The sequence below is a fragment of the Stegodyphus dumicola genome, chromosome X1 (genome assembly GCF_044657685.1).
Source record: "Stegodyphus dumicola isolate Sdum_Otavi_A_Nest chromosome X1, ASM4465768v1".
Lineage (NCBI taxonomy): Eukaryota > Metazoa > Arthropoda > Arachnida > Araneae > Eresidae > Stegodyphus > Stegodyphus dumicola.
Genome location: NC_140780.1, coordinates 33,908,792 through 33,923,833, shown reverse-complemented (window position 1 = coordinate 33,923,833; position 15,042 = coordinate 33,908,792). Strand labels below are relative to the sequence as shown.

At 33.3% G+C, this 15,042-nt stretch overlaps 1 protein-coding gene across 1 annotated transcript in view; it reads left to right on the top strand.

The window, feature by feature from the left end:
- Window positions 1-15,042, top strand: part of LOC118184523 (monoglyceride lipase-like) — a 75,226-nt gene that overhangs the window by 36,825 nt on the left and 23,359 nt on the right. The window contains exons 4-5 of the mRNA XM_035354210.2: window positions 3,020-3,130; window positions 10,217-10,390. Of these exons, the coding sequence (XP_035210101.1) occupies window positions 3,020-3,130; window positions 10,217-10,390 (285 nt within the window). The remainder of the gene's footprint in view (window positions 1-3,019; window positions 3,131-10,216; window positions 10,391-15,042) is intronic.

Sequence of the window (15,042 nt, the reverse complement as noted above, 5' to 3'; positions counted from 1 at the left end):
GAGTAAGTAACTGCTGCTACATTCAAGTATATGCATCTGAATGAAGTACCGAAAGCATTAAATAGTGATCTCTGAATTTTTAACTTTTTCCCCGTTAAGTGCTTAACATAAAGTACCTATTCCCTTAACCACAGAAGCAATATCAGAAATTGCAAAGTAATTCTCGATGGTTTATTTACAAGTACTTTGTGCTTTGTGCGAAAATTGAATGAACTCTGATATCTGTTCAAAACATATTGGGTCAGTCCATAAATTCGTGCGCATTTTTGGTAAATTTTAAAATAATATAAAAAATACAATTTAACAGTTTAATCAATTATACATTTCCCTCCATTATCTACAATGTCTTGCCATCTTACAGGCATCTTTTTTATGCAGTTGCCGTAGAAAGACTCTGGTTTTGATGCAAAAAACTTGAAAGTTCATTGTGCACATTCTGTTTAGAATTTAATTTTATTCCCTGTAAAAAATTTTGCAAGGCACGAAATAAGTGAAAATCACCTGGGGCAATATCTGGGGGAGTAAGCAGTATGTGACAAAAGCTCCCAATTACATTCACTAATTTTTTACAGCGTTGTTCGAGCCGTATGCGGTCTAGCGTTATCATGATGAAACAACACTTTCTTGATATTCACCAATGGTGGGCGTTTTTTGATCGATTCTGAGTTTAGACGGCAAAGTTGTTCACTATAAACTTCTGAATTAATCGTTTGATTTGGTTCTAGCAGTTCAAAACGCCCTGAACGGGGTTCATCATCAATGCTGTTTTTTCCAACTTAAAATTTTTTAAACCATTTCTGGGCAGTCCTGACACTAATAGTGTGTTCAGCAGGTACACTATTAATTTTCATCGCTGCAAACCTGGCAGATTCACCGCACGGAAAATAAAAAATGTAGCACAGCACGTTTGTACTGATTATCTATATTCATCTTTTACGGGTACTAAAATGCGTTCGATATTTACGAAAGTTGGTGATAAACTGAATAATGTGCTAGTCAAACGATGACAAGTTTCAACAGATTCGAAATTGTGTTGTTTCAGTAAATGCGTCATAGTGAATTCCACGCATACTCTTAATGCGCAAGAACTTATGGACTGACCCGATATTAATTAACAATGCGTAATTAGTTAATCGGAAAGCTTATAAGGTACTTCTACCGCCTTCTTAGCATACCTTCGCAAAGTAGCGGTTAGCACGCTCGACGAGCATTAGAGAGGTCCGTGGTTCGATTCCCAGCGAGGGCGTTGCTCATTTTTCACATCTCCCGCTTCCAAAAAATCTTAATGACTCTAAAGTGGTGCCCGAACTAAAAGGGTGGTGGATGATGATTTTCCACTCTCAGGATTTGGGTATTGGGTTCCTTAATCCCCAGTCCTCCTTTAAAAGGGGGAGTGTATAAGGTATTTCTCCCGCCTTCTTAACACGCCTTCGTAGTGTAGTGGTCAGCACGATCGACGCGTATTCGAGAGGTCCGTGGTTCGATTCCCGGTGAGGGCATTGCTTGATTTTTACATTTCCTGTTTCCAAAAAATCCTAATGACTCTACAAGCTGTCATGAACATCTTATGAAACAGCGTCATTAAGTGTGTCAAGAAGGCAAATTTAAATGTATTTCTTCAAAAAAACCCTACGAAAAATATGTTAGGGCTTGTTTTCTTCGGCAACAAATAACTGCAGATATTCTATTGGGAGGTGCTTATGTGGTAGTTTTTATCCTGTGGCAGAGGTATGAGTATTATCACGTAGGCACTGAGTGAGGGTTCTTTGCATTCTAAACAGTTCTATAAATTATTTGGCAAAATCAGCTTTGACATGCTTATATGCGAATATATACGGCACATTTAAAGTAAAGCAAGCTTATATGCGAGTATATATGGCACATTCAAAGTAAAGCAATCTTATATGCGAGTATATACGGCACAGTCAAAGTAAATCAAGCTTATATGCGAGTATAAATCAAGCTTATATGCGAGTATATGCGAGCAATCAAGCTTATGTGAGTTATTGACTCATTACTTTCGTGCTAACTCTGTTGAATAAAAAGCTGGGCACCGTAAAAGCGAAGGATCTGAAATAGCTTAGAGCTCACCTCTAAGAAACAAGCAAGGAAATCGAATCTATCCTTCTTAATGTAGTCGAACTGAAACTGAAGCAATGGAAGGAAGGACTCGATTTAGCTAATTTTGATTTATCGAGAAACGTTAACGTTAATATCGACCTCTACATTTTAATATCCAGTTAGACTTATAAAAAATTTCATCTTAATTAGAAATAATTTTAAGATAGGTAATATTTAATAAGGTAGGTAATGCTTAATGTTAGCGCATAAGTTTAAGGTTTACGTAATAGCGCAGGTAATGTTGGAAATACTTTGAAAAAACATAGCAGAAAAGTTACAAGAACCACTCACTGCCTTCTCCATGAATGTAACAGACAAAATTTAATTAAGATAGTACAGATTTTAGAAATTCAGTGATAAGATGCAGCCTTGCAGAATTAGAAATTTTTGCAATCTCTGCTTAAAATAATAGTTTTTTACAGTATGTGACAAATAAAGAATATGAAGAAAGAAAATTTCTTTCTTCTGGTGAAGAAAAAAATTCTTAGCTAGCTATAGCAGAGTTAAAACAGATGTCTGTTTTTTTCCAAGAAATATTTCTTTTATTTACTCCACACGCTGGGAAAATTACATAAGAGAAATATTTACCTTGAAGTTGCAGAATACTCCTTTTAATTTGTAAAGAATTAATATTAAGCACTGGCATTGGCATTAATATTATTAATATTGCCATTGGCATTAATATTATTAGTATTTGCATTGGCATTAATATTAAGCACTGGTATTTTTTGGATGGTATCGGTACAAATTACATAATATTTTCAGGGATCTTACACAGAATTGCGCCATTTGTAGTGCAGCTGCAAACTGTGAGATCAATCATGCGGATTCTGACAGTTGCTGCAAGAGGTATAAAGCGTCTAGACTATCCTTAACAGAAATGTATATTTCATTTTAGGGAGGCTCCATTTCGCTGCTAACATCTTTGGAGAAAGAAATCGAAGTGAGCGGCGTGGTGCTGATTGCTCCAGCTCTGGCGCCAAATCCGGAAACGGCGACATTTTTCAAAGTAAGTCTCTTTACAGTGCTAAAAGTTGCTGACGCATTTATATGCTTCAAAATAGAAGATTACAAGAGCAGAAAACCAATAAGAGTAGAACTCCCAGTTTTCATCTCAAACAAAAGCAAAAGAGATTCAACCAAATACATGATTTTACTTTTAGGTACTCACGGTGGACATTTTTATTGTATGACTTGAAATTTGTATTTTATTTTATTGCCTGATTTGAAGGTAATAAACAAAATGACTATATCTGAGTTCTTAGAGCGGATCCATGTTTACGGAGTAAAAATAAAAATTTAGTAACTACGGTTTACAATAAATTGAAATACTAAATGAAAAAAAAAAAAAAAAAAAAAAAAAAAAGGGGGCTAGGAACTGCATTTTTTATCTATCTCAGAAAATTCCTGACATGCTGACAAGCACTGAGTAATCCGCAAAATTGGAAGTGTGCATTTCTAATTCGAAATTCAGTATGAACAATACGTGACACTTACAACTCATGTGTAATGTGAGCAGGAACCAGTTTCCGTTAAAAATCTTTGAAAGTAAACTTCCTGTGCTAAATAGACCTTGTTTATTAAAATAAATTAGCGAACAATCCCAAATTTTTTTTGTTCATAAGGAAAGTTGTTTTTAATTACATGATCTCTTTATCTTTTGTTTTATTTTTCAAATCAACGTCTCTCCATAATCACTCAAAGGAAAAAAAAAATCGATTCTTTTATCATTTTCAACGGATGTTCCATCCTCTGAAATATCTATAGCGCTATAATGTGGACATTATGGGAAAGGAATAATGATGAAACTGAAACGGATAAACTAAACTAGGTTTGAAAATTCAAAACTAAAATACTTAAAAGAAATTAGAGATTTATTGAATTTTGAAAATTGGTGTCGCGAAAGAAACTTTATTTGATGCAAAAATTAATCAGAATAATATTAAAATGCAGTCAGGCAGCAAATGATAAGTTGTTTTTAATTACATGATCTCTTTATCTTTTGTTTTATTTTTCAAATCAACGTCTCTCCATAATCACTCAAAGGAAAAAAAAAATCGATTCTTTTATCATTTTCAACGGATGTTCCATCCTCTGAAATATCTATAGCGCTATAATGTGGACATTATGGGAAAGGAATAATGATGAAACTGAAACGGATAAACTAAACTAGGTTTGAAAATTCAAAACTAAAATACTTAAAAGAAATTAGAGATTTATTGAATTTTGAAAATTATTGTCGCGAAAGAAACTTTATTTGATGCAAAAATTAATCAGAATAATATTAAAATGCAGTCAGGCAGCAAATGATAAGTTGTTTTTAATTACATGATCTCTTTATCTTTTGTTTTATTTTTCAAATCAACGTCTCTCCATAATCACTCAAAGGAAAAAAAAAATCGATTCTTTTATCATTTTCAACGGATGTTCCATCCTCTGAAATATCTATAGCGCTATAATGTGGACATTATGGGAAAGGAATAATGATGAAACTGAAACGGATAAACTAAACTAGGTTTGAAAATTCAAAACTAAAATACTTAAAAGAAATTAGAGATTTATTGAATTTTGAAAATTGGTGTCGCGAAAGAAACTTTATTTGATGCAAAAATTAATCAGAATAATATTAAAATGCAGTCAGGCAGCAAATGATATAACCAACTAAAGTTAAACAACATTCGATGTACATTTACTTTGTGTTGACTAGTGTAAAGAATCCGTTTCACATTCAACAAATGATGCTTACAAATTTCATTTGTTTCACTAACATAATCTTCACAGACATACACACACACATACGAAAAAAATAAAGTAATGGAAATGCTGGGAAAATAATAATATATAAGATAAAGTCTGAAGTGGAAATTAGACTATGAATATCCGTTCATGAAATAATTTGTTCTATATTTCAAAACAAGTCTTCCCTTTTCAACACTTGAGATGATAATTCGGGGTATGTTTTTGATGTCGTGTAAAAGAAATTCTGTAAAATCTGTAGGAACACTTAAATCATCTATGCTATCTGGTTTCCGTGTGGAATCTTGAACTTACCTTCTTATTTGATGAACAAATAACTTGAAATATTTTAATGAAGGTATATTGGCGCTGTCGTCGCAGGTACTTTCAAGAATCGGAGAATGATGTTAATTAGAAAGTAAACGGGTGTATTAGAGGTCGTAAGAGGAGATATATTATAAAAGAAAGTTTCTTTAAGGTCTCATTAAATATCAGCATATCAAGAATAAAAACTAGAATGGAGCTATAGAGACAGCACTCATCTCTTCTTTACTGTAAGTCAGTAGTGACCATAATGTTTACATGGTACCAAAATGAATGCAAATTATGTAGGCTGCGAAAAGTTTCGAAATACTCTTTTTCTTTTACGTATTATTTAACAGTTTAATAATATTAGTACGCCCTCTTTTGGATTATTAGACGAAGCTCTCACCGATATCTCAATACTCAGAAATCGCTCTGAACTAAGAAGTAGTGAGAACAGATACTTTCTCCGGCCTTATAGATATTTTTCACCCGGCTGCCGAGAAATCTCTAGTAAATTCTATTTCACTAAATTACTGAAAAGCATATACGTTTAAAATTACATCTAAGGGCAGGATACGGTTACAGTTACATACAGCGACCAATTACATTTATTCCACTACGATACCCATTACACTTAAACAGAGACCGGAACCAAATGTTGCCAAATTCGACGACAAAAATTTGTCGCCAAAACTAGCTCTCGCTTGGCGATATCTTGCCAATTTAGCAATTTTTAGAAAGATAGCCATTTAGTCAATTTAGCAAGATAGCCATTTAGTCAATGTTAAATAGACTTGTGCCTATTATGGAGCATTACATATTTCAAACGGCATCACCTTGAACTGCCAAAGGCCGTCTTTTTTTCTGTCGTCAGGGTGTATTCTACCTGCCAATATCCACTCTGTAAATCAAGTATCGAAAACCACTTACTTTCAGAAAGAGTGACCAGAATGTCCTCAGTTCTACGAAGAAGGTAAGGTGACCGTCTTTCTTCATAACCTCGTTAAACCGGCGATAGTCAACGCAGAACGTAATTGAACCATATTTCTTTCTGACCAGGACGATCGGAGAACACGAAGGACTTGCTGAAGGCTCGTCAACGCCACTTTCTTGCATTTCTATAGAAACTTTCCTTTATTTTCCTGTTTAGCAATCGGTAGACGTCTTGAATGCTGCTGAATTGGTGGATGATCCTCTGTATCAGTTCTATGTTGGGTCATACTCGTTCGACATACATCAAGAAACGAGCAGGAGGAAACATCTAGAAATTCCTGAATGACACGTTCGGCAGTAGTCCTCTCTTCCTCGCTTAGATGTGCATTCTGCAATAACTCCCATATTAGGTTCTCCGAAGACACAGAGATTCGGCGGACTTTTATTTGGTCGGTTAATACAGGTCACTGGAGTACATGGCTGCAACCACTTCGCCTTTTCTAATGATTTTCATTTAATCACTGACGATGGCAACTGTCACCGGGATGACGGTTATCGATAAGTCGAAGCGTTCCGAGGTTACTAGCACTTCTCGCGGGGTGATACAGTAACTGGAATATGCCATTATACAGTACTGGAAATTTCTGTTTTCGGCTCTAGATCCAGGAAGTAAACATTCTATTCTTGTTGGTACTGAGATATCGTCTTGAGCTATGATTTGGTGGAGCAGATTTAACTCGTTCATCATTAATTCCAATTAAGTTTTATATCCTAAGAAGTACAGTGCAACTCGTTATTTTTAAAGTCCAAGGAAAAATTATATTTCTGTAGAAAGTCTATTGCGAGTATGCAAGGTTCTGTAATACATGCTATATCTGCCGTGTGATGGTAGGTGGAACTTCCAAACTTGATGTTAACATTTAATTTTCCATCGGTGTCGATTTCATCCCCCGACACATTCTAGAGTGTAACACACGGAAATATCCAGGTGAGTTTACCTTCGACTTGTTGAGCCAACTCTTTCCGGATGATCATAATGTTGGCTTCAGTATCGACGGTTCATATTGCTAGGAACTCCATTGCTTCCTGACATGACGGAAAAGTCCATTACTCCAACCACTCATTGCTGGAATCTGTAGTGCCTCAAAACGGTGCTTCTCAATATCCGGCAACCTCCGCTCCGCGAGATGGTTACTAATTTGTTTCCTGTATTGTTGGTGACCAGTCTTATTTTCTGTGGCCTTCAGCATAGCAGTTCCAACACCTTCGGGTCGGTTTCTTGTCACACCAATTCTATTTTTACATAGTTTGAAGGATATTCGCTGCTTCTGCTCTAGAGAAGCGGCGAGATGGCGGGTCTTAGCTTGGAAACCTGATCCATTTTCGTCCGCCACTATAGAAAACTGAGTCTGGAGGTCTTACCATCATACGTGGGTAGCTTTAGGAACACTTCCGCATAAAACAAACATTCATTGTTTGATGGATAATAGCAGACTTTTACGCAAAATCACATCTCGGCTATTTTTCGATAACTAACAACAGCGATTTTGATTATGAATTTGTTTTATAAACTTCTAATCTGTTGAACTACAAAAATATAGATTTTAGAAAAAAAGTATGTTTAAAGACTGCAAAATACCTAGCATTGCCTTTAAAATTGTATACGTCTTACGATACTCTTGATAGAGTATTCCCTATTTTTATTTTATGTTACAAACACCAAAATGTCTTAAATAAAATAATTTTTTTTTGTCATCCACATATTATTGTAACATGTACTTCTTAAAAATTTTTAGAGGACAGGCTTAACAGTTGCTCATTTCAAACTCATAATTTTATTTTTATATAATTGAAAAATAATCACTTTGAGTTTACACTTTGGGTTAACTAAAAAAATAAAATTACCACCAAATGCTGGAATCCTTGTCAAAATTAATAAATATACTCACAGAAATGCCAATAAGTTAACTTTTCCTTGATTTTCAACTACAAATTTGTGTAAAATTATGTACAATTTTACACAAATATGTGGAACAGACGACAGACACATTTGCGAATTCGGCGGAAGTGCCATGCTAAATTTTTGCAAATTACTTTACTCGAAAATATAGTGAATGCACCGAAATTAAACATTTGCACATGCCGAAAAGGAAAAATATGAAATATGTAAATGCATATTTCATATTTTTCCTTTTCGAACGAAATTTATGCATATGCATATATCTGTCTTTAACAAAATACGTAAATATTTATTAAATTATTTATAAATGTATTTGAAGTGAAAGATTTCTTCATTCATAAACTCGTGTGAAAATTACTGTGAAGAAATCCAGTTATTAAATATATCTTAATTTGTAATGATTATAAATATTATCTAAATATACAATAACCTCATTGAATTATAAACATTAACTGAAATTCTGTTATAAATGCGTTTATAAAACTATTTAAGCAAGAATTGTTCGTACTGAAAAGCAATCTGTTAAAAGTTATTGTAAAGCAAATTCTGTGAGATACGTACTTAAGGAAGTAGTAAAAAAGAGTTTTAGAATATGTATTGTTGAAATTAAAGGTAAAAAAGAATCTGATAAGTAATAAATGAAAAGAGTTATTCTCTTACGTTTTATAATAACTCAGTTACAAGTTTTAAATAATATTTAAAAAAACATTTTTTATTCCCTTTCAGAAATATTCAAAGAAAGTTAAGTACATGAGCACCATATTTAACGTATTTCACTATTAAAATAAAAGATGCTCTAATTTGAAATGGACTGACTAGGGCATTAATTATAAATTGACTCAGGTTTTCGGCATAAAAGATGCCTCAGAAGCTAAAAAATCGTGTCATGTTCGAGAAAGTATTTTAGGAAGAAGTTTTGTAAATAGAGAAGAAATAATTTTAATATCAATACTGCAATAAGCTCTGATCTTAATTTTTGTAATCCTTAACCAAATAAAATCGAATTACCTTAAAATTTTTTTCTAATGTAATTAACGAAAACTTGTAAAACTATTTCATTCAAATTAAACTGTTTTGAGAGAACTGTTCTGTGAAAAGTATAGCATTTAATGCAGTTCAGAATGAAATGTTGTTTAAAAATGTATTCTTTTCACATACTTAGGACTCTGAAACATTGTAGAAAAAGAAAATGTATGCATTTATGTGTAGATTTATGACGTAATTACAAAATGTTTACATCCGATCGTGTCAAAACCCATTGGTCTCCACGAAGGGATCGCCAGTGCTTCAAAGCAGTGTATGGAGAAAACCAGTTAGGACCTCTCCTTTTACTTCCTATCTCCATGGTATCAACGTACTTTTCATATCCCTATTTACGTCACTGGCAGTAACCCCAAATCCTCTCTCACTGTTTTAAAAAAAGGCAATTAAGTATTAACGTATTCCAGATAAAAAGAAAAAACAATAGTTGTCACTGGACGTTTCAATAGGGAATTGCCAATAACCAAGTTGTCATGGCTTTGGTGATTAAAAATTTTGATTTCGAGAATTTCAAGTAGAGAACCATTTCAGTGAAAAATAACACTTATTTTTATTAATTTTGATTTATGCTTGTATGAAAAGGAAACTGTCATTTTGACGATCTATAGAAATTTCAATGGTAAATCTTCTTCAGGGAGTTTCAGTTTCTCCTGAGAGTTCCTCTGATTATGAAATGTTTATAATGCTATTCTGCGGTGAAAAAATATTAGAAAAATGTAGTTACTGTTTTAAATACGTAGACTATGTTTTACGTACGTATTTTGTGTACGTGAAATCCGACGCCGCTTACATTGGTCATAGTGCATTGTCACCTTTCATCTCTCCTACAAAGTCGCAGCGTAGTTTATGATACGTATTATACAGATCTACAATAAATGTGCTAAACATTATCTAATGTGAAAACATCTTGGAGGGTCCCTCTCAAATCTGTGGGTGTTGTGGGGCCCCTAACCCAACCTTGTATTAGGTGTAGAAAATGTTTTTGCTTTTCTAGTCTAATTTATATTTCAATAAAATTTTTTGCAAAGGTGATTGTTAAATCATATCCTCATACGTAAATGAAATTATATAAAGCAAGTGGTGGAAATACATGTTTAATGGTTGAATTTTGCATTGCAGGTCATGGCCGTAAAATTGCTGAACAAGTTCGTGCCACACTTTCCAGTTGCAGTCTCAGATTTCGGTCTCAGTTGTCAAAATGGAAAAAAAGTTGAAGAGATGAGAAATGATCCATTAAGACATCACGGCTACTGGAAAGTGCGCCCTGTGATGTGTCTGCTAGAATCCGGACGGGTAATTTTCTATTTTTCATCCAGATCATTTTTCAAACTGAATTAAAAACATTTAACAATTAAATTAAAAACATTCAAACATTTAAGCTAACCATTTGAAATTCCAGATGCCATTTGTATAGCTTTAGACTGTGAATGTACTTCCCGGCACGTTTAATGCACCATTAATATTTTAAGCTAGTACGTTTAAATCTTGTGAATTACGTTGTTATTTTTAACAGAACTGAACTTCCCTGATTTTACACTCTGGAAAAGGAAACTGTCATTTTGACGATCGATAGAAATATCAATGGTAAATCTTCTTGAGGAAGGTTCAGTTTCTGCTGAGAGTTCCTCTGATTATGAAATGTTTATAATGCTATTCTGCGGTGAAAAAATATTAGAAAAATGTAGTTACTGTTTTAAATACGTAGACTATTTTTTACGTACGTATTTTGTGTACGTGAAATCCGACGCCGCTTGCATTCACGGCGTCATTCCGTACGCTTCATAGAATGAGGTTAAAATAATTCCGCTTACTATGAAAGGTGGCCAGTCATCCGTTTCTAATAGTAAGAAATGTAAAAAGGGTGGGTATACATCGCCAGAAAGTGGTGACGCATTGTGGCAAAAGTAAAGGAAGTGAAAGGTGAAAATGGATTGTTCAGGGAAGTTTATGACACCGATTAGGTATGGAAAATGACTGTCAATAACTTGCTATCATCACTGGCGACTGAGTTCTAGGAGAAAGGTATGCAGAAATTTGTTGCGCGTTACGGCAGATGTTTAAGCCGACAAGGAGATGTATTTAAATTCAGAAAATAAGTTTTTGGAAAATATTATTTTTTCCGTTTTTCCGTTTTTATTATAAAACGGAACTTATTTAAAAACTAACTTATCAAAGCTTAACTTACTTAATGCTGTTTGTTTAAAAACTTAAACGTACTTATCAAAGCATAATTGCTATCGATAGTCTGAGTAATTTAAATTATTTTAATTTAAATAACTTTTTATTTAATTTAAATAATTTTTTTGCGATCTACATTTGCAAGAAAAATACGAAGCGCATATTTAATAATAACTTCTAAACCTATAGATATTTTAAAAGTTGCTGTGAAAGCAGAAAACGTTTCGTACAGATATTTAAAAATCTGATGCGGATACCATATGACTTCCTTGTACGGCCTATTAAATTATACGCATTTTTTGCTGACTTTCATTTAAGCTTATTTACACAAATTAATCTAACTTAATAAACCCATCTCTCAAGGCAAATTGAAATTGACATCAAAAATTGCAAATTTTGAAATTATATGCCCCTGCCAATTTTCGTCGTACGAGAGACAGATTTCTAATTTTATTTTTTTATAATGAGCATAAAACTTTCCCAGATATAAGTGTAGAAAACGGGAGCACGTATTATAAGTTAGATTTCATTATTTGTCAAAAATAAATTTTTATGAAAGGTGTGTATACTCGGCGGTATATATATATATATATATATATATATATGTATACCGCGGCAGTTTATATACTATATATATATATATATATATAATTAATAAGCTAGGTGGTAGGTACAATACTAAAAGACCAATTTGGTCAAAAAGTTTGCGCAATATGCTGCAAAATTAAGGAAATGAGAAGAGAACTTGTAGATAGCTCGCCAAAAAGTTACCAGGAGATGTGGCTCCAAGAAAAAGTTCAACACAGTTTTTTAAAAAAGTAATGACATTGAAGAGTGAAAATTTGGGCTACACGCGAAAGAAAATGTAAATTATAAAACACAGTAAAATACTAATCGTTGGATACATTTTAAAGGCAAAAAAAATACAGTAAAATACCAATCGATGTGACAAGTTAAAACATATAAAAATCAATCGATGGAGCAAGTTAAAACAAATAAAAACATTAAGCGGAATTAAATTATTAAGCGGAAAATGGTAAATTAGCTCAATTCGAGGTCCAACCTGGCTTTTCAAGGAAAATTTCTGGTTAAACGTCGAACCAAGCTAACTCCATTAGGCGTTTCGCTGAAACAGACAATTGAAACTTTTACGTTACGAAAATTTTTTTAATTAATTAGATAAATTGTCCTAAAAAAATTTTTTAGTCTCAATTCTCTGTTCCAATTTCCCGACGCGTCCGCACAAAATGACACATTAAGGTGTAAAACAAAATGTAAATGCAACTCCAATATACAGCAATAATAAAAATAATAATAAATAGCGGTCTGCTATTAGTCAAAATATACAATAACGTACGGGCTGGACCTGCAAGCTTAAAGAATTACACCTTTATAAATTTTAGAAATCTGAAATTAAATTTAAATGAAATCTAACAGCGTGGGTCTTGTTAAGACGAATATATATATATATATATATAATGCTGTTTGGTGCAAGAAAAATGTGCAAAAAATTTAGATAGTAAATCAAAATTTCATGTTGCTCAAATATAACTTAGTTGTGCAAACAAGGAAAAGAAATGAAAAGTTTTTTGATACTGAACGCACGTAATTTGATCACACTTGAAAATCTTATTTTTGATACAAGAAAAACCGTATATTCCGGCTTATAACGTGCACTTTTAATGCAAAATGTATGATCGAAATTTACAGACGCACGTTATACGTCGGGTATAAAACTGATAAATACAAAATTAAGAAAACGGTCGAGCATACAAACATTTATTTCTACATGCACCTGAATGCTGTTTGTTTAAAAAAACTGACATTCCTTATGAACTTCTAATCTCATAACATGAAAAGTTCGTCATGTTCGTCTTCCGTTATATCTTCGGGTATATCATTGAATTCTGTTTCATCTTCCCCACCACAGTTATTCTGATCTATAAATAAATAATCATCTTTTCCTTCTAGATTGATAGGTAAACTATATTTTTAATGACTTTTGCATTCTAGCAGGTTTAATTTCTTTCCATTCTTTAATTATCTTCTCACACACTGTTTCTAGACTGGCATAACTCAAATAAATGTTTTAGACTCAAATAAAGAATTTGTATCTTGTCTCCTTTGCTTTCTTTGCCTTCGATGTTCAAAAATCACGGCTTCAGATGATTACAGAAAGAGAAAACATCTAATTACAGAAAGAGAAAACAGCGAATTCATTCGGGTCGGCTTTAGATTTTAGACTAACATTTAAATTTTAGACTAACATTCTTCTGCACATTTGTATTGAATACAAAACATCCTCTTCGCAGAATAATTTTTTCCTCAAGCATTTCCCTCCCACACATATTGTTCCCTTATCTCTTCTCAATTCAGTATAATATCGTTCGAAAGCCTGGGACAAATTTTCGAATGTTTGATTTCAAAAGACAAAAGCATCGCGTATATATCTTTCAGGTTTCATCATAAAGAACAGAGTGCGCGAATATACCTAAAAACTAAAAAATATAGTTTGAAATTATGAGCGCGTTACGTATCGGTGCGCTTTATGCTCTGGAATATACGCTATGCAAATTATTTGCCAGATATAACAACTTTATAGACAAAGAAAGCAGAGTTTAAAACATAAGTTATCCCAATCAACAAACATTTAAAGCGCAATTCAAATAACAACATTTTCATGTGAAATTCCATTTCTTAATTTAAATTTAAATCAAACTACGCTTCTATCCCATTAAAAATGTTTCTGAATTAATTGCATACTTTCATAAATATATTCTATTAATAACGCCCAATAATAATTTTACAGAGAGAAAAGGGAAAGACAGACAATTAAAATCTTCAAAAAATTTATAAAGAAGGAAAAGAATGTATTTTGCGATGCATTTGAATAACGTTTAGCCATACAGAATGAATTATCAAGAAAAATTTTTTCAAAGCACTGGGAATTTATGCTGAATCTGTGCCGCTGAATCTATCTCACAGATTTTTAATCAGTTTATAAGGTATTTCTCTCGCCTTCTTAGCCTGCCTTCGTGGTGTAGTGGTCAGCACACTCGGCGCATATTCGAGAGGTACGTGATTCGAGTCTCGGCGAGGGCATTGCTCATTTTTCACATCTCCTGCTTCGAAATAACCCAGTGTCTCTACAAGTTAATCAGTTTATTCATATTGTTAATCAGTCTTACAACAAAAATCAATGCGATTTGCAAACGTTTGATTTAAATCATTTGCTATTTATTCGACCTAAAACTCAGTAACAAACATGTGTGTTTCTCATACGCAGTGGGAGAAAATAAAGGAGTTTTAATACTAATTCAGTGTAGAGTCATTAAACTTATTTTGGAATAGGAAACTGGAAAAACATCGATGCCTTCGCCGAGATTCGAATTCCAAACCTCCCGCCTGCTAGCCGAAGGTGCTTCCAATCACATCACGAAGGAAAAAGAAGGAAGGACAAGATTTCTGATATTCTTCCCCACTTAAAGAATGACTAAGAAAGAGTGGACCAAGGTGGTGACAAATTATCGTCCACTACATTTTAGTTTGGGCGTCATTTGTAGAGTCATAACGTTTACTTCGGCGCACGAAACATGAAAAAAGCTCAACGATGCCCTTGCTGGGTTTCCAGTCCCGGACCTTCCGATTGCTAACTGGACGGCATTTCAATTACATCCCGAAGGCTGTATGAAAAGAGAAAATTCCTTACAAATACTTGAATACTGTTGTCCTTTTTGTTAATATTTTTGAAAATAGTTTGCATTTTA